A 20,746-nucleotide genomic window follows, 5' to 3' on the forward strand; every position below is an offset into this window, starting at 1 on the left:
CAGCACTGCAGCATGAAGGTAGCAGAAGAGCAGATGCAACCCATTTGTCAATGCTGTGCAGTGCCACTTGGTACAGTACCCTACTCCAGGCAGTATGATGGAAAGGAAAGGACTGCTCTTTAAGATTTTTTTTTCTTCCTTTATAAGCAATAGAAAGCCAAGTGTTATGCTGTTTCTGGTGTAATATGGGAATATTTTTTTTTCTTGTTCTTCAGTATCACCTGTTGGGCAGTGGAAAAAATATTTCCAACCAGAGAACTTTCGCAAATGTTAATAAAATCGGTATTTTTTACAGGGAATACTCACGATCACGTCCTGTAAAAGAAATGCATCTATAGACCCCTGTACAGCACACAAAAAATTTGCCCATGAAAGAATAAATAACATAGTAATAAAACCTCTTGTAATAGTGATGGCAATAATTCTGGCAGCCACAAGACAGCCAAAAAACTCATTAATGTACTCCTGACACTGATTGCAACCTTATTTCGGAATTTTAAATGCAGAAGCTCAACACTGTCCCTTCATTTTTACCACATACTTGCATTGCTTACGTGAGCATTCTTTCACAACTTTATAGCATGTATTCTTAACCCTTTCCATGACAAGGATGAGTCTCACTCATCCAGGAATTTCCTTTTGTCTGCTATGTGCCACAGACAAGTGGAAATCGTTATAGCATTTTGGTGCAAACGCTGTACTATTCGATGGCACCAGCTTCCTAGAATAATTACATTCGTAGCGACAGTTGGCCCAAAAACAGTTGTGGCGCAAATGCGCGGCAATTTTGCGCGCATTCGATGGCTTCTTTTACACTTGGAAAAACACTTTTGTGTAGCACGTATTGAGCAACAGAAAGCCGTATCGGGAGTTTTTAATGTCGCTCTACAACTTTCTCAATTACACTTTTCATCTAATTATAATATTTGAGTAGTTGATTAATTGATTAATCAAGACTAATTATATAATTAGGCGGAATGAAAAATATAGTTTATCTTCAAATGACGGCAAGCAACATTATCTTTGTTCTGTCCAACTACGTGGCATTTGCATGTTTTTAAACTCTGGCTAAAGTTAGCTGGGACAGCCTGTATAAGCGCGCACACACGCACGCACGCACGGACACACACACACACACACACACACACACACACACACACACACACACACACACACACACACACACACACACACACACACACACACACACACACATATTTGTGCACCGTAGAAAAAGAACAGGAGGTGCTCACTGACTTCATATATATTCATTGTCACCAATCGCATAGCAACACGCAAAGGCGTACCCTCAGGTTGGCCGAATTTCCCACTTCTGCAAGAAGGTCCATAACGTTGAACTCTCTGCGCTCAGTGGTTGAAGCCGAAGGCAGAAGGGACCCGCCAGGACACATAATGTTACGTATATACTCTGGGTGGGGATGGTGGTTGTTGTAGAAGACTGACAGCTCCGCAGCAGCCAGGGCCAGTTCCAATGAAAGGCTCTTGATCACATTCAAGGGCGGCCCAAATGAATGCAGTGGAAAAATGTAGCCTTTTGATGTCTCCTGTGTATAGCCAAGTTGTTTGAGAATTGTCTTTGTGCCCTGAAAGAAATAAAACAGCAGTGAACAAGTCACAATTTGCATTATTTCCACCTATGGCCATTTTGTGGCCGAAAGAGACCAGCAATACAACACAGCAAAAATTGCAAATCAAATCTGGTGGTAAAAGTGACAAGAGCAACTGTGACATGAGCTGTTAAAATGAGTTGTGAAAAATCCATCATACAGGTCATTACTGCACTCCAGCCAATGCACTAGAACTTATGTTAACACAATGAACACATAAGCAACCCCCCTTCAAAGTACATTTCATTGTGATTTAAGCACATAAAAGCAAAAGCCTGCCTTTCCTAAGAAAGCTAGCTTTTTCCTGAATCATTCTGTATGCTCCACGACGTGGATGTCACTGACTAACACAGTAAAACTCCACTTCAGTTGAGTCTCAAGAAATTCTTTGTACAAGTGAAAGGTCATCAGTGTGAAAGTTTACAGATGGGGATCCTGCTGTCACAAGAATTTTACAGTTGTTTACTCAAATGAGAGAAGTTCATTAACATGAGGTATGATCCAGCAGTACTTCATGACAGCAAAGTTGCCACCACAACTCTGCTTTAATATATGTTCTTTATGTAATCCTGTTTCTGTGCTACTGAAGGGTTATCATTACTTCAGTCACGCCACTGCACAGTGTTAGCACACTTCACACTTGTAGTGAAAACTTGTCCTTTTTTCATTAAATCAATCCGTTTGGCACTTGTGCATGTGGCAACATCAGCTGTTAAGAACTCATCTACACTAAGGGTCTGCCCCGAGTTTTGTGTGTGGGTGATATTCAATGACCACCACAGGCAGTAAGCATTTTGTAGGAACTCTGTAGACCCTGTGTAGACGCTGGTGAGAGTCCTACAGTGTGCCTCATAAAATCCTTAGGAGCATAATTAATCACTAAAGTTACAGTGAACTTTAGCAGAGCAGGCAGGGCTGCAGCAGCTGGCAGAGTGCCTTAATGTTTCTAATAGTCTCTGTGCAAATTTCTGTAGATTTAAGCGGCTTCAGTGAAAGCTCCAGCATCAATGACAAATTGCATTTGGAAATCCTTGTGGGCCTTCAGGGCTCCTGACCCTTAGTTGATGCTACATTTGGATACGTGCCCACTAAGAATTTCCAGAGTGATACAGTTTTTTTATTAGCTACAGATGAGATCACCATGGTTTTACATCAGTATCAACCTAAAACTGATGAGGAATTTTCTTTCTTACTTTTCAAGCATTAGAAAACTGCATTAGAAAGCCGCAAGTATGTAACTGAGAGCTTTAAAAAAAAATTTTTTTTGTATCATATGGCTCTTAGGCTGTGTAGTCAGCTAAGCAGATTATGACTCCATTACAACCGATTAACAAAACCAACAAAAAGGACCGACTGACGACTGGTGGTGGACCGACGACTGGTGGTGGCGTCGCCTTGTTGATTAAAAAGGAAATCCCTTATATCGTGTTACCTGATGTCACAAGAGTGGAAGGAATTTTTTGTAAACTAACATTCTCTACATGCAATATTGTCGTCGGCTGTATTTGTCGTAGTCCCTCCTATGAGGTTCAAGTGATGGAAAGACTGTGCTTGTATGCGCAAAATAACGTTTTGGGGGCCAGACTAATACTTCTAGAGGATTTTAACCTGCCTGATGTGAACTGGAAAACATTTGACCAGCGCTCACCAAGTGCTGATGTGCTTTTTGAACTCGTGCTTTCATTGAATCTCAGCCAAATCGTAACAGAGCCCACACGTGTCCAAGGAACTGCTTCCGACACACTTGATTTAGTTTTTCTGAGCCAACATTTCCCGTTAGAGCAAACATACCTTGAATTCATTAATGACATATCTGATCATAAGATTACTTTATGTGCTGTACCTGCTCAGAATACTATATTTTCTTCCCAACCACGCATCACTTACCCGGACTTCAGTAGAGCAGACGATACGAGTATTATTGACTACTTATCTAACGAATTTACCGCTTTTGAAGCACTTTCAATATGTCCCACCACAAACATCAAAACGTTGTGGCATAGTTTAAAAAAAATATTGTTTCATTGTGTTTCCAAGTATGTACCTTCTAAAGTTAAATAAACGAGGAAGCACAATCCCTGGATCTCGCGTGACATCGTTCATGCCAAACGTAAAGTCAAGCGTCTGAAAAAATCAATTAAATAGCACCTAATCCTTCATCTCAAAGTAATCTTACTCTAGCTATCCAAGACATGAAATCTAAAATAAAGACAGCGAAGTCAAACTTTTACTCAAACACACTTCAAGGATTCCTAAGAAATTCACCGAGCAAATTCTGGAACTACCTTAAACCTAAGGCATCAAGTGATCCCCAAGTGTAGCCCGAAACTAACAAAGAAAGTGTTAATTCCCTAAATGACTATTTTTCTTCTATCTTCACAACTGATGATGGGAAACTACCTCAAATTGACATCACCGTTAATAGCAGACTAAGCCCCCCTTACCATCACTGAGGCCGGGGTACTGAAGCTTCTCCTAAACCTGGACACGAAAAAAGGGCCAGGCCCGGATAAAATACCCTACGCTTTCTTGAAACGATACGCAGAATGGACGACGAAGTACCTTTGTACAATATTTAACAAATCATTATCATCTCTTTTTCCACAAGATTGGAATCTGCAACAGTTGTCGCAATACATAAATCAGGCTGCAAAGACGACCCGTCCAACTTTCGGCCGATTTCGCTTACGAGTACCGTGTGCAAACTTCTGGAACACATCATAATAAAATATGTAACCATTTTCTTAGAAAAGGAGAATATCATATCCCCATATCAACATGGCTTTCGCAGAGGCCTTTGTACAATCACTCAACTACTGGAACTAACCCATGACATATCATTTAATATCGACCAACAGACAAACAGACCTCATCTTATTCAATTTATCGAAGGCATTTGATGGGCTATCACACAAAAAGCTCATGAGGAAACTTGAGATTACATTAGGTACAGGCCCCATAATTGACTGGATTTGCGACTATCTTACTAACTGTACCCAATTTGTGGAAGTGAACGGACAGATTTTCCAGACAGCCCGGGTAACATCGGGAGTCCCCCAAGGAAGTGTCCTAGGTCCCTTTTATTGCTAATTTTTATTAATGACTTACCCGCAAAAATCACAGGAAACATTAGGCTATTCGCAGACGACTGCATTCTTTATCGAAACAACTCACATGATGGTCCACATAATATTAAACGACTTGAAAGCTGTATCTAACTGGTGTGCCCACTGGCAGATGACCATCAATACTAAGAAATCTGCTGTTCTTTCAATCACCAGAAAAAAAACTAACTCGAGCTTTATGTATACCTTTAACGACGTGCCACTAATACGAGTTCATGAACACAAGTACCTCGAATTAATGTTAACGTTTGACTTTAGATGGAGCTCCCATATAAACAATGTTACAGCGACTGCAATGAAATGCCTTTTCTTTCTTGGAAGGCACCTCCGACTAGCGCCACCTGATACAAAACTTCTGGCTTACAAAACTTTTGTCAGGTCAGTCCTTGAGTACGCAAATGTTATCTGGTTCCCATACACTAAACAACTAATTAAAAACTCGGTGTACAAAGGAAAGCTCTAGGGTATATACACAATAAACATAAGTTAACAGACTCATCCACCGAACTACTTAACAAAGCCGGAATCCTAACAGTACAAAACTGAGCTGTACTAGCCCATTCCAAACATACGTACCAGCTCCTACACAACAAGCTTAATATTGATACCTCAAAATACACCTCCAGAAATGAAACACGGCCAATGCAACATAAACACACACAAACACTCAATGAGTATTCTTTTCATACCGATTGCTTTAAGAATTCATTCTTTCCTTTAGCGATAAGAGAATGGAATAAACTGAGTGAATCCATTAGTAACAGTTCCTCGTTGGATACATTTGCTAATTCACTGGAAAAACATCTCCTGGCCTTACAGCTCTGATTTACATACTCCGGTTTGTTACTGATCTTCATAGCCTAACAATTTAATCTACGAGTGTTCTTTTTGTATAATGCATTGTACGCATGACTGCATCCTGTTTGTGATGTTCATTAGGTGTTTTATATCACATGTGTTTTCCAGGTGGTTTCTTTTTTCTTGTTTGGTTTCTTATTCTCTATTCTTCTTCGTTATAGTATATTGTACCCAAATATTGCATCTGTGATGAAGTAAACTTTTGTTTAGCAAAGCCAAAGCTTTTGCAATAACACACTCGTGATTATATAATGTATTTATATTCTTTGTTTGCAAATACTACCATATGTACTTGCCCTTCCTGTTATAATCCCATGAGGGATTGACAGTATGTCAAATAAATAAATAAATAAATAAATAAAACAATCTGCACATCAGTAAAAAATCCAAGGTAGTGATCTCAAGAAAGAGCTGAAGGGTGGAACTAGGCTAGAAATAAATTTACAAGTTTTAATGCAGTACCGTCAAGGTCTACTTGACTAAGATTAAGGCTCAGAGATTGATTACCACATTTTCCGGTGTGTAAGTCACACCTTTGTGTGAGATGCACATCTTACTTTCCATGACTTTCAAAGAACGAATTGGTACATTTGATGCACCTTTGTATAAGACGCACCTATACTAACTCAGTCAGTATAGTGAAACGTGAGTAGTCAGTATAGTGAAACGTGAGTACACACACTTGTACACTGATTACGGAATTTCAAGGCATGAAATTTTCTAAAACAAGATTTCTACGAGCTAATTTTAGCAGAAATAAAACTTCGTTCCTCTTAGGTGCAGGAAACGGACTTTTATTGCATTTAACTCGAAGCCATCAAAGGCAGCATCGCTGCACTACTGTCGCCAACCTATTAACAACTTTTAAGCAATGCTGTAAGCATCTTAAAGCACTTCGTTGGAGCTGCATCTGCGGTGTGGCATGCTCGGGACAAACGCATGAACAACGATCATATCACGCCTGAACTCATGCATACAAAAGCAAAATGGCGACCACATGCCCGTAGCACTGGGAATAATGCTACACTGCCGAGACTTCTCGCACGGGCGACTGATGATGATGATAACCAAAAGGTGCTTTCTTTAAGGGGGGATGCGGGGCTAAAATACAGAGTTCAGTGAAAAAAACGTGTTTTTTTTATTCTGAGTTGTTCTGAATAGCTTATTTAATAATCTTCACACCAAGTTTGGTAGTTATCTAAGCAGTAGAAAGGAAGAAAATGAATTTTTTTCACAAGTTGGTGGTGCGCATTTCCCTTCGAATGTGATTCTGAACGCTGTTTTTCCAGACGCGGCCGCACAGTAGGCAAGAAACGAAACGAAAAGTGAATGTCCACGTTAGGAAGTTTGTTTATCGTGCTTTTTACGCTGGAATTGAGAAACTAAAGAAAACGACGAAAGTTCTAGGAGGCAAGGGGAAGCTGACACAAAGTGTTGTAAAAAAAACTCACTGCTTATTATGTATCTGCCCTGAAAGACAATGTTCCAGATGTAAAAAACTGCAACAAGGAGTATTTGCGACGCTTTTTCACTCCTACTCAACAGATGAAGTCGCACGACATGACGCCTGCCCAGTTGGTGAGGACTTTTGGTGTCACTACAATCAGCACAGAGCCGTAGTTGCAGCAGACAAGCCATCGGTGCCAAGATCCCATCATCCAGCTTTCAGTAGAGACATTACCAAAGAGCTGGTGCCTCTCTACAACAGGCTCAGTAAGCCAGAGCTTATTGCACGATGTTCAAGGATGCCGACAGAGAATGCAAACGAGTCCTTCAATGCTCTTGTATGGAAAAGGTGCCCAAAAACAGAATTTGCATCACTGAGAACAGTGGAGACAGCAGCAGCCCTGGCTGTGCTAGAATTCAATGAAGGAGCACGTGGCATCAAGAGAGTTCTCGACAAGCTGGAACTTGAACATGGAGTTCAGACGAATAAGCACGTTCAGGAAGCCACGAAGCAAGCCATTTCACAAGCACAGGCAAGAGCGACGGATAGCTCTAAAGCTGAAAAAAAGAGACGATGCCTTGAAGCGATCGCCACAGAGAAGCGTCATGTTGAAGAGGAGGGCCCAATATATGCAGCAGGGCACTTTGATTAATTTTTTCTGATCATAAGAATAAATGCCATGCTCTGAAATCTTTGATTTTTCTCAGTTTGCACTTTTTGGAAAAAGAAAGAGCATGAGGAAAAGTATCATTTCCAAACTGCTTCACCAAATGCTGCTTCCGTTTTTTTCTAGACTAGAATTTTGTGAGGAACAAGATAAAGTACTCTTCAGATGCCTAAATTTTTCCAACATATAATATTTAGCAGATCTTTGACATGTAATGACAGCGAAAAAAATAAACTTCATTTTCACAGTGATGGCATTTTTACAGAAATGACATAAAAAATGTGCAACTGACCTTATCCTGCACTATAAACCATCTAAAAGGTATCTAATCACAAATAATTTGTATATTTTCATTATTTTGTAAAAGATAGTTTTCCTAAGTTGACACACAAGCTTGCTCAATTTCACAGTTAGAATTTTTTTTGGCGTTGCGCTAGGGTGCAGATATTCAGAAGATATTCTAATGACAACAAGATCCACTACCCCTGAAAATTTCATAGGAATTGGTTGAGCGCTTCAAAAGCTGACCCTTCAGCCTAGCATCCCCCCTTAACGGGTAGATGCCGAGCGCCACAACGTACAATGATTACTGTGTCAGTAGTTGAACCATAACAGTAAAACAGAACACGTGATCCCCAATCACAAAAGTACCTATTATATCATGAAGGCCACCATGGCGGCCTTTACTGCAGCTGCCGTGCTGCCTATACTGTGCTTGGTGCTGACATCTGTTGCCACAGTCACTTCACTGTTAAAACAAGATTCAATTTCGTTGAAAATGCTGCCACGCATGGTGGCAAAAAAAGATGTACTTATTGGTCACACCAGCGCATTGTTTTCTGCATATCTAAACACACTAACAATTTTTTTAATGCGTCTTATACAGTCGATTTCCATTAATTCGACCCTGAAGGGACCAAAGAAATTGACTAAACTAAAGAAGATGGAGGAAAAAAACAAATGCATAGGTGCCGGGTCCTTCGGTCAAGATCGAATTAACTGAAAAAAAAAAAACTAATTAACCGGAGGCGCGTCAATGTAAGTCAACTGTGCACAGAAAAATACGGTATTTGCTTGTCCTCAAAGGTGAGAGAAGAACTGCTGCTTGAGCAAAGGCAGAGGTAAACACTAAGTTTCTGACACTGGACATACGTCCCCATGTGCAGATTTAGTTTTCAGTACTTAGTACTGGGAAAATGAGCAAATCTTAGTGATCACTTTCACGACGTGTAGTGCAAGTTTATGTCAAATTACCATGCCACCTTCACTCTAACTTCACTCTTTCCTTACCAACCCATAGGAAATGGATCAATTTGATTAACAGTTTAATGATGAATAGTTAAACATTACCATCTCGACTTCTCCATGAGCCATGTCAGCCACCGTATGAAATGAAGACTGCACTTTTGGAGAGATTTCACAATTTTTAGCATGTTAACTTCGGCAGGAAGTATTGTCAAAACTGGTGTACAGTGCTCTTTGCACTTCCCAAATCAAACAATGCAAGATGTGCAATCAGTTGAGTCAGTTACATAATCTTTCAATCAGAGCAGCAGTAAAGACACCAAAGCTTCTGTCGGGTTGTCTAAAAATTAAATTATGTGGTTTTATGTGCCAGAACCACGATCTGATTATGAGGCACGCTGTAGTGTGGGACTCCTAAAATTTTGACCACCTGGGGTTCTTTAATGTGCTGTTAAGAACGGCCCAGCTGAGGTGCAAGTTTTGCCAGCCAGTTGCGACAGCGGCTTCAACTTTCTTGGAACGCCACCGTTACGCTCTAGCCTCGTCGCCGTTGTGACTGAATGCGTTTGGCGGGCCAACTATTGTTACCGAACCAACCAGCGCTATGAGCGGGGGAGTTGCCGCGGGAACGTCTACGAAGGCCCCTTCTCACGCACTGTCCATGACACAAGACAATGGGCACCCGGCCGCGCTGTGGGGCTCAGCTCGGGGAATAAAGGGCACCTTTCCTGACACAAGCCCCGAGTTCTACGAAGTCCATCTGACGTCGGCTCCGAACCGTGAACCTGTGCGGAAGTGTGTGTGTGTAAGCCGTCCCGCAGAGAGGCGGCTTGTTTACGATGACTGGACAAACGTTTCCGTCACCTTGGGATCGAGGGAGGACCGCGTGTTTATAAACTGCTGTTGTGCGGCTGCTCAGTGTATTCTCAAGCAGTCATGTTAGACTGATGAACTTTCTCAAGCAGTCCTGTTAGACTGACGTACTTTCTCTCGCAGTCATGCTAGACTGATGTAGATACTGTAAGTAAACCCATATTCCTCATTCTCAATGAGAAGCAGTCCTTCCCTTCATCAACGTCTTCAGCGTGGATAAGTTGGATGACGGCATGGGCCAGCTACCTTCTAATTCATGCCGGACTCCAATCTTGACAACGAGTTACGAGCGATGGGATTGAGCCCCCAATCCTAACAGTGCACCAAGTCTACATGCACGGGTATTTTCGCATTTCATCCCCATCGAAATGCAGCCGCCATGGCCAAGATTCGATCCTGCAACCTCGTGCTTAGCATCCCAACACCATAGCCACTAAGCAACCATGGTGGGTTTGGATTGTCTAATTTTCTGCTCCAGCATCTATGCTGTTTTAAAGGGGCCCTGAAACACTGTTCTAATTAATCATAGAGTGGGCACACTATTAACAGATTACTAATCTTCTGCGGTAAAATCTTTTTGTACCTTTCAAGTTAAGAGGAGTCTGCCATACTCCCCATCGCACCAATTCCCAGCTTTCTCTCTTATTTCATCTCTGCTAGAGCACTGGAAGCTACACAGGGGGGATGGGATGGCAGTAGGGCAAGGCTGCGCAAAAGTTTTTATTTATTTACTTTTTCTCTCTACGGCGCTACTTCCAGTTCAGGCCAGTGCAGTGCTCTCTTGACACGAGACGAGCAGTACCTGGAGCTATGTCACTTTCAGAGACCGGCCAGTGCATGCGATTATCCGATTGTCTCGCCAACAAGAGGACTCATCGCAGCACCCCACATGATGGCCGCGGTATCTATGCTACACAGCACATCGGTGCGATCTGCATTTAGTAGATGCAGCTAAATGCAACTGGCATGTGTACACCAGAACTGCAAAAATGAAACTTTTTTTTCTTTTTGACATAGCAGACGCGTATTTTTCATTTGCTGAAGGGGGAATGTGGTGCTAAAATCAAAATTTTTGTCAGAAATACGTGTTTCTTCATTTTTTGTATTTTGGATTTCCAAACAAAGAAGAAAATTAGCTTTTTAACCCGGTAGTTGCATGCATTTTGGCATGTTTTGAGATCTTTGAAAGAATTTTTCTCAGTTTGCATTTTATGGGCAATTTTCAGTTTTACACCCATGACACGCAGGCACTGAAAATGACATTAACTTGATAATGTCTTAAATTTTTATGTGATTCACGGGGTGCCACATGGACATGCTTAATGGCATTAAGGCTTAATGCCACTCAAGGTGTACTGCATACTCATAACTCACTTGGCCATCAAATGCGAACTCTCATTCGCAATGTCTCCACATTCTGACAATACTAAACGAATTTGTAGCGAAAAACAATTACAATATTCTTCATATTCTTTTAAAAAGCACTCTTTCCTTCCCAATGTAGCGCATTCTCACAACCATCACAACTCACTTGGCCATCAAATGCATCGAAAGCTTTGGCTTCAAACAGTTTGCGAAAGGGTTCAAAAATGACATTCCTGAAGTAGACTACATAAACTACGCCTATAATATTTTCATGCCATTTCTTAAATGTTTGCTGCCTAAGTAACTTTTCTTTAATTGTATAATGATTGGCAAGCAGCCTTAACCGTTTCACTGCCGCTATTACAATTGCGATGTTTAATGTCATTAACCCTTTCAGGGTCAATGACGTAAATGTACGGCGCTGCAAACAAGTCCAAAATGGTCGATGCCACACATTTACGGCGCCATCTGTACGCTTAAAAAGTAAGCCAATTTTCTAACCTTTTCTTTCTTGGCATGTGCTGCCACTATGTGGGAATACATGCAATTTTTTTCTCACGCCTCCCTCTCTCGGTTTTCATTGCGTGGTTTGTTTTAGAGCTAGTTTGCTCCAGCGCATCTACATACTACCGCTCGCGCATTGGCGCATGCACGGGCAAGCGCCGGTTTGGGCTTTGTTCCGCGGGCAGCTTCGGCTTCCTGTGCTCGCAAAACTGATGGCTATCTTGTCACTAATCGCTCAAAGGGCGGCCACCTGTTTCTCGCTCGTTTAGTGCTCACAGGGGTGAGCAAAGGAAGGATGCCGCCGTGCATGCGTTTCCTTTTCCTTTTTTTCTTGGAGACTTGTGAAAACTAATCGGCTCTGGTTGGCGATAAGATGAAGATTAGCGGAAGTTTGTCACACATTTTGCTTTTTTAACGGGCACAAAACCATACAGTTTTCTTTAGTGCGCTCACCTACGCAGTTCGATTACGCTACAGACGTAAATATTAGTGTAAAAGCAGGAACATTTGACACTTGCGAAATATTTTTGATTGCGCATTTTCTAAGCTTTCAGCTATGTGTATAACAATGCATCAAATTTTTAAGTCTTATAAATTTATTTCCTTTTCTTATTGTTGTTATTCATGAGTAAACAGTACATATATACCAATGCAAAACATTTTTTCCTCACTTTACGGTCACCCTAGAAAAATTATGGCAAATGTTTTTCGAAAGAGGTCCCTCAGAAGAATTGAAATCTGCAATAAAAAAATCTACCATGGGCAGTCGCATATGGCGGAAAAAATCGACCCTTAAAGAATTAAGTATGCACGTGTAGCAGTGACCGAAATATAATGGAATTAAGAAACTTAAGAAAAAGAAAAAGAAAAAGAAAGGCCTCACATTTTTAATGGCATTAACCTTGTCCGTGTGGCAAGGGTATTAGTTACCAAACTGCAAAAGCAAAAACTATAATATTGTCTCTAGGCTGAAAGTTTGTGAGGAATAAGACTAGGGAAATATTGAATTTCTAAATTGCCTCTATGAAAAAATTCACCGACAATCATGATACTCCCTCAATCGAAATTTGAGCGCAGCTCTATGATGCTTTCATTTCACTATATATTGGCTGGCACGGACAATCTGTCACATGCCGCACATTTCAAACGGAGTGAAGTGTGGCACTACTGCCTTGCTAATCAGGAAATTGTGAGAAGCACTGCATGGGTGACGCGTGGGCACAATTCACAGCAGCTGCTGCGGACAGACCTCCACTCATGCGGCGCTTTGCTTCCATATATGGTATTGGTGGCGTCATCAGTGAACAGACGACACACACTACTCTGGCACCACCTCGTAGACATCGTCACAATAGAGCCCATCTTGCATGACACTACACTATTCTTCTCACGCTTTCGCCATAACCTCCACCTCCACTTTCAGCCTCATGGTTCTGCTGCACCCTCCTCCTCCCCTTTCCTCCTCACGCTCTCTTCATTATCGCAGCCTTTCATCCCCTGCTGCGCTTTGCATTCGCTCTTTCATCCTTTGCTGTACTCATTCGCTCGGTCACAAGGAATGCCGACACTCGCCACAGGAACGGGCGCCTAAAAGCTGCGCTCTAAAAAAAAAAGTACAATGTCTTGATCACTGTAACAACAACAACAAGAACAACATGGTTTTGAAGTTGCACGGTTTCTACAGAAGGCATAAAATTGCAAGCGGCTAGTTCTATCCTGCACTATATGGCGTCCAAAATATAGTTATTCAAAAAATTTTTATCAAGGTCCTTAATCTTTAAAATAATAGTTTTCCTAAGGTGACACTTATTTGGTCAATGGGACATGAATAGCTCTTTTTTGTATTTGTGCTAAGGTAATCAAATTTTCTACTTGTTCTAACAACAAGAAGACAAAGCCTCATGCCGAATTTCATTAAAATTGGCATGTCAGCTGACCTTTCAGCCCCGCATCCCTCCTTTACTCAAAATTAGTAATTACAGTATTACAGAGAATGTTGTCGCGATCACAAAGTCAGCCAAGAACTGCGGGTGGCCCTGGCTGCTTGCAACGTAGCTACATGACATTGCAAAGAAAAGAAAGCGGTTTTTCGTCGTTTTTGACAAGGGACTGCAAGTTCCCTGCTGCCTGCAGTGCAATAAATTTGGCTCACATGTTCACAGTAGCCTCATCCACAGAACAGCAACATTTTCTTATTATGCTGAAAAAGTATTTCAGGGCCCCTTTAACCCCCAAGTGCCGTAGACGAGTCTTGCTTGGTTACAATTTTTTTTTTTTAAGTGTCAAGGCTGAGTTTGTCTCGTCGAGTTTGACTCTGTTCATCCAGCAGACATATTAAATATGGTGGCTGCCAGTTGAATGTTCCTGCCCCCTGTGGACTTCCTTCAGAAGCAGGCCTTACTCATCTGATGGCACAGCACTTTGTGGACTTTGTCCCGTCTACAGCAGGCAAAGAACATCTAACAAGACAGTGCGTTCTCTGCTGCAAAGGCCAAAGCAACACTGGCAATAAGTCCAAAAAGTAACATGCTTCTGGTGTAAGAAGTATGGTATGGGACTGCCTCGTACCTAGCCACTCTTCGAAAACTTGAGACTTTTTGTATTTGCAAGCCTTTCTCAACAAATGTTTGACTAGAAATTTCCCCTTTAGCATCGAATGGTTGCGACGGAACTGAACTCCTATCAACTGAAATTTTCAGCCACCGTACGTGGTTCTTGTTATTTCGTATTTTCATAATCAAATTGCAATTTTACTACCCCCACGTCTATATACTTGAAATCTATAAAAAATTTGCTATCCAAATGAGCAATTAAAAAATTTCATTTCCTGAACGCTTTTTCGAGCTTTTGCCAGCACTTTTCTAGGGTTAACGACGTCTCAAACATTGCCACATGTTCACAAGTGTGCATTGTTTGGACGATTGTGTTCAACTAATATCAAGTGCAATTTAAATTTGGCTTTTATAGTGGGTAGCTTTTATTCATCGGCATTTCGACAGGATAAGTGCAACTATCATGAGAAATTCTCATCATGTGGAGTTTTCACTCACACAAGAGTACACAGACAATTTCATATCAACAAGGCAACAGGGAATTTATAGTCTCGCGTCAAAAACAACGAAAAAAGTGCTTTCTCTTTTCTTTGCAATGTCATGTAGCTACATTGCAAGCAGCCAAGCCCACCGATAGTTACTGGCTGATTTTGTGATCGCGACAACATTCTCAGTAATACTCAGTTAGTGGGCTCGGCGGTGCTACAGGAATGGATCGCCCTAACTGCCTTCGCTTCTTCGTCACACAGTTCACAACACTTTCCTGGCCTCAGCTGCTCGCTGTTCTCAGGATGCTGTCCGCATGCACTTCATCGGCAGCCAACCCGTTGCTGGTGATTACCCCCTACGCATGCTCTAACCAACGCGGACCATCCGCTGCAATGTCACGCTTCAACGGCCGTGGATTCCCTGCTTCCGTCACAGTATCTTCATTGCCCGTGGCCAACGTCATCGCTACCTGGGACAATCACCGCGCCCTCCCCTAGGTTAGACTATGCCCTCCCCTAGATTAGACTATATAAAGCCCGACCAAACCATCGCACCGCTTAGTGGGCTCGGTGGTACTACAAGAATGGATCACCCTAACTCTGGTGATTTTTCTATGTCCACCAATCTTAATGAAATTTTGAATATATGTTCTCATTTGCATTCTGTATATCCATGCCAAACGATATGGCTGCAACTCATTTAGTTTTCCTGAAAATGAATTTTAAACATTGGTTGCATTCCTGACTCATGACTGTTTACTGGCCACCCTCTGCTTATGACGTCAGAGACTACACCGCCACTGTCGCTAAAATCATCGCTGAAATCGCCGCCGTCTTGTTTGGAAAATTTGTAGAAACTCCCTGTGGCATCGGGAGATATCATCAGCTTCGCTCCTTTGGCGTTAGCGCCACGTGTGCTGCGTGTTTAGCACATGTTCTGCGCATTTGCTTTATGGTAGTGTAGGGTCTGACGTCATTGACTCATTGTGACGTCACATGAAGCAGCTACCTGTTCTGGTTTCGGTATCCATTTATTGGTTATTTAAAATTATTGATGAACTTATAAGCAAATTGAACCACCTTACCGGTGACATGTCTGCCAATGCCATTTAAAAATGACGATATCCTAATATGGTTAAAAAAACTCCGGAGTTGCCCTTTAAATCAACCGGTTACGCACTGAGCGAAGACTTCTCCCCTAACACCCGACTCGCCTGTAAACGGCTTATTGAATTCACGAAAGCTAACCACATTTCTTACAAGCTCCGTCACAATAGACTAGTTTCTAGTGGCAAAACTTACATCTTTGATCACACAGCTGATAAAGTACTTGAGCGTAAATCATGGCAGCTATCAACCCACCTCAGCCGCAATGTCAAGCCCAGACATCATCGCCTACGACTTTTTTACACCACCATTCACAGTATAATTCCCAAACGAGATTCCCTGTGTAGTCTTATCAGCTCATCGTTCAGTAACATCATTCTGCTAACTGAAACGTGGCTAAATGCCTCGATCTTAGATTCCAAAATCATGCCCAAGCTAACTGATTTTGATGTTTTCCAGAAAGACAGACCTGACGGCTGCCCTGGTGGTGGTATTCTCATCGCTGCCAATTGTTTTTTAATTGTTCAGTTGTGAATGTAGTAACCTCGTTGGAAATGATTTGGGTGTGCTGTCAAGCTTTATAACCCCCCCCCCCCCCCCCGTTCTTATCGGTATATGCTATTGACCGCCTGATATGGACAGTTCCTTCATACCTCTATTTCATGGCGCGCTCGGTTCACTAATCTCATCTCACCCTAGCACGCCCATTTTGCTTTCTGGCGACTTCAATTTTCCGTCTCTAGATTAGAGTGATATGGCCAACACCCTAACAAAAAGTTATGCTTTTAGTGAATTCTTGAACACTTGTCTAACCTTTGGCCCGACTCAAATTATATCTGAGCCCACCCGCACGACTGACCATTCATCTAATATTCTTGATCTTATTTTGACTACTCACCCTGAAGATTTCGACGCTCCTTCGTACATTACGGGCCTCAGTGACCACGTTGTAGTCCATACTACTTTCTCTGCCAATATTACCAGAAGTCCAATGTCTAAAAAAGTACTAACGCTATACGACAAAGGAGACTACACTAGCATGAATCGCAATCTCTTTGTGTTCTATAACAATTTCACCTCTACCTATGACCTACGTCATAGGTAGAGGTGAAATAACACACCATTGCCGAACAATACTCCACTATGACTGCCTAAGCTAAACGCCAGTTCTAATCTACTACCCTCACCGAAATGTCACAAACCACCCCAAAGTGCTTCTGGAAAACTATTATCCCCAATGTAAAAGCTACTGTTTCACTCTGTGACAGCAGTGGCTCGCCGGTAGAAGTATCTAACATACCTCATGCACTGAACCACGCATTCTGTTGTTTTTACTAACGAAACAACTCGTAATGTTCCCGATCTCCCACCATTGCCGCGTCCACCAATGGACACCATCACCTTCAACCCGCACAGTATTGTCAATATAATCGATTCATTAAAGTGTTCATCTTCCTGTGGTATCGATGGAATCAATTCCAAAGTTTGAAAAAATGCTAAGTATGTTTGCAGTCTTATTCTTTCCATCATTTTTTAGTAATCAATTGATACTGGTTCCGTTCCACATGACTGGTGAATTGGGAAGGTCATCTCAGTTATCAAGAAAGGTGATCGATCATCCCCAAGTAACTACACACCCACTTCACCAACTAGTGTATGCTCTAAGATCAAAGAACATGTAATTTACTCCAATGTCGCGACATTTCTAGCATCTGTCAACTACTTTCATCCCAACCAGCATGGATTCCGAAAAGGCCACTCATGTGAAACCCAATTAGCTTTGCTTGTGTATGACATTCAATCTTGACCGCAATATCCTAACCAATGCACTGTTCCTAGATTACGAGAAAGCATTAGACAAAGTACCCCATTCCCGCCTTTTACTCAAACTGCCTCTTTTAGACCTTCAGCCGCATGTCTTTCACTTGATTCGAAACTTCTTAACCAACCACATGCAATTTGTTTCTGCTAGTAGCTTCTCGTCTTCTTACTCGCATGTTCTTTCGGGAGTACACCATGGCATAGTTCTTGGCCCTTTGCTCTTTCTAATATACGTTAACGCTCTGCCTTCTATAGTAACATCTACTATCCGCCTTTTCGCTGATGACTGCGTAATCTACCGCCCTATAACTAACACTGACGGTTCTTCTGTCCTCCAAAATGACCTGAATAACATACAGAAATGGTGCGCTACTTGGCTAATACCCCTGAATACTGCAATGACTGTACTAATTTCTTTTCACTGCCACCGAAATTATGCTTTACCTACTTATAAAATCAAGGATACCACCATTATTTCCGCTAGCTCCGCTAAATACCTTGGCGTTTACATCACTAGTGATTTATCATGGTCTTACCACATTAACCCCATAATAAATTCATCTAGTTAAGCAATTGGGTAAACAATTCGCCATAACCTGCACATGCCACCTTTTTCCTTAAAATTAGTAACTTATAAAACACTTGTGCGACCTAAACTTGAATACAGTAGCGCAGTCTTTGATCCACATCAGTCTAACCTTATTACAGCTCTCGAATCAGTTCAAAATTGTGCTACACGTTTCATTATTTCAAACTACTCATGATACTCTAGTATATCTGCTCTAAAGAATCAGTTACAAGTGCCTTCTCTCACTTCCTGTCGCCATATTTCACACTTCTGCTTTATCACAAGTTTTTCCATTGTTCACCCCAAGACAGCCAACTCATCCAACCAGTGCGCCAAACACCATGCACAGGCCATCCTAACAGCATCATCCTGCATCGTGCCCGCACTGCTAAGTTCCAGAAGTCATTTTTTGTGCACACAGCCCACAACTGGAATGACCTTGCCTGCAGCCAAGCTCTTATCCCTGATCCCACTGATTTCAAGAATTCCATCGAAGAAGCTATGTACTCTTTATAATTCTATGCAACAATCATTGTTATCCGCCATTAATGCACCCACTCCTCATGTAAGGTCCCGTCTGGGGACCCTTGAGGTTCAAATAAAAAAAAAACATCCCATAGAGGCTTGGTTAGCAGTCTGATCTCTTACATATTGAACACCACATTGAACACTGCCAATACAAATATTCGTATTCATTACTCTACACTTCTGTTGCTGTACAATACTGTCGATTACTGTACGGTACTGTACAAAGGCAGTAAGAAGTATGCAAACACTCCAGTATCACTTCATAGAGCTAGACTAGGCCAGCTTGCTTACAAAGCAAAGTTGGTCGAGCGTGATAATCATGCTCACCAACTTAGTTTAACAGATGTTCCCCAACCTGACAACCATTGTTTCAAGAGCCTAAGGCAGAAAGAAAGCAACCTGGCACTTGCTGCAAAGAGAACAAATGCTCCATACACCAATAGGCGCATACATAATTTCACATTTGCAAAGCCACGGCTTTCCCGCATAACATGAACATCAGCAGAGATAACATTCACATCGAATCTGCACATCTAATTTTTGGTGTGGTCTAAAATACAGAAATTGCAACCAGGAGCAAGGCACATACTTTGTTTGTACAAGCTGTTCAGTTTTCTTTTTTTACTCTTCATACCGTATTTTCTTGCATAATAATCGCACTCACATAATGATCGCACCCCTGAATTTTGTCGTCAAAATTAAGATTTTTTTTCTTTCCCGTGTAATGATCACACCCTGAACTTGTCGCAGCGATATGTTGTGTGCCAAGTCTAGCTAATGATGATCGCGCTTGCCATCTGTCGAATGCTACGTGAACGACTCTTGAAGACATACCAAGAGGTCTGCACGCAGCCAACATTCTTAAGCAGGTGCCCCATTTCATTCCTTACATCACTTTCCACACTTTCCTGAAAAAAAAGCTACAACCAAACTTGCCTCGGCTATATTATTTGTCTCTACATGTGGATTGAAAATTACCTAGATGGTCGCACAGTCTTCATGTCCATGAATGATGGCGAAACGAGAAGACACATTCTGGTCCGTGGAGTGCCTCAAGGAGAAGTGCTCAGCCCGACTCTTTTCAATGTTGCCCTTACTGGCCTTGCGGAAATAATTCCTGATACAGTACGTATCAGTACCTACGCAGACGACATATGCAAATGGGCGTCCGCAGTCACGTGACTGCAAATTCGTGCAAGATTGCAGCGAGCTATTTCTTTAACGTCTCAGTACCTGCAGTGCCAAGGACTGCAAATGGCACCAGATAAATGCGCTGTGATAGCGTTCACACGGAAGCTTATGTGAGGGTATCCAATTATGATCAATGACAATGCCATCCCATATGTGACCCACCACAGATACCTCGGCATTGTCATTGCCCGCGGTGTTTCATGGTCAAAGCATGTGGCAATGTTAAAGAAAAAATTAACTGGGCTTGCTCAAGTTTTTCGTTTTCTGGCCGGTATGAAGCGGGGTCCATCTGAGCATTCGCTACTCCAGCTGTACCAGGCTCTCTACGTCGGCTACATTCGGTATAGCCTGCCAGTTTTATCAAGTATGAGCCGGTCATGTTTGCGTACGCCGGAAAGCGCCCAGGCACAGATGCTGAAAACATGTCTCAGTGTTCCACGTTGCACCTCAACCTACGGAACAATTGAAGAGGCTCGCGCCACCCCTTCACCTGTCTATCTACGATGTGAACCTCTTCAAGTATTCCTGCGACTGCTGTGCCGTCATGGAAGCCACCCCTTATCGACACTTCCCGACATACGGCCGGACTCCAGTGTTTCAAGAGCCATTAAATGCTAAGAATCTGCCATACCATCATACTTTGCCCCTGCTGACCTTCCACGTATGCCTCTATGGGTAATGTCCAAAATACGGGTACATCTATCTATTCCCGGAATTTCTAAAAAATCGCCGATACCTACCGTCGGCTTCAGACATTTAACACTTGAATATATGTCGAA

General features: G+C 42.1%; 1 protein-coding gene across 1 annotated transcript in view; it reads right to left on the minus strand.

The window, feature by feature from the left end:
• The window catches only part of LOC142564604 (uncharacterized), a 43,976-nt gene that overhangs the window by 9,759 nt on the left and 13,471 nt on the right, over positions 1-20,746 (minus strand). Inside the window, exon 4 of the mRNA XM_075675665.1 lies at positions 1,308-1,604. Within this exon, the coding sequence (XP_075531780.1) occupies positions 1,308-1,604 (297 nt within the window). The remainder of the gene's footprint in view (positions 1-1,307; positions 1,605-20,746) is intronic.

This window comes from Dermacentor variabilis, chromosome 1 (genome assembly GCF_050947875.1).
Source record: "Dermacentor variabilis isolate Ectoservices chromosome 1, ASM5094787v1, whole genome shotgun sequence".
Taxonomy (NCBI): domain Eukaryota; kingdom Metazoa; phylum Arthropoda; class Arachnida; order Ixodida; family Ixodidae; genus Dermacentor; species Dermacentor variabilis.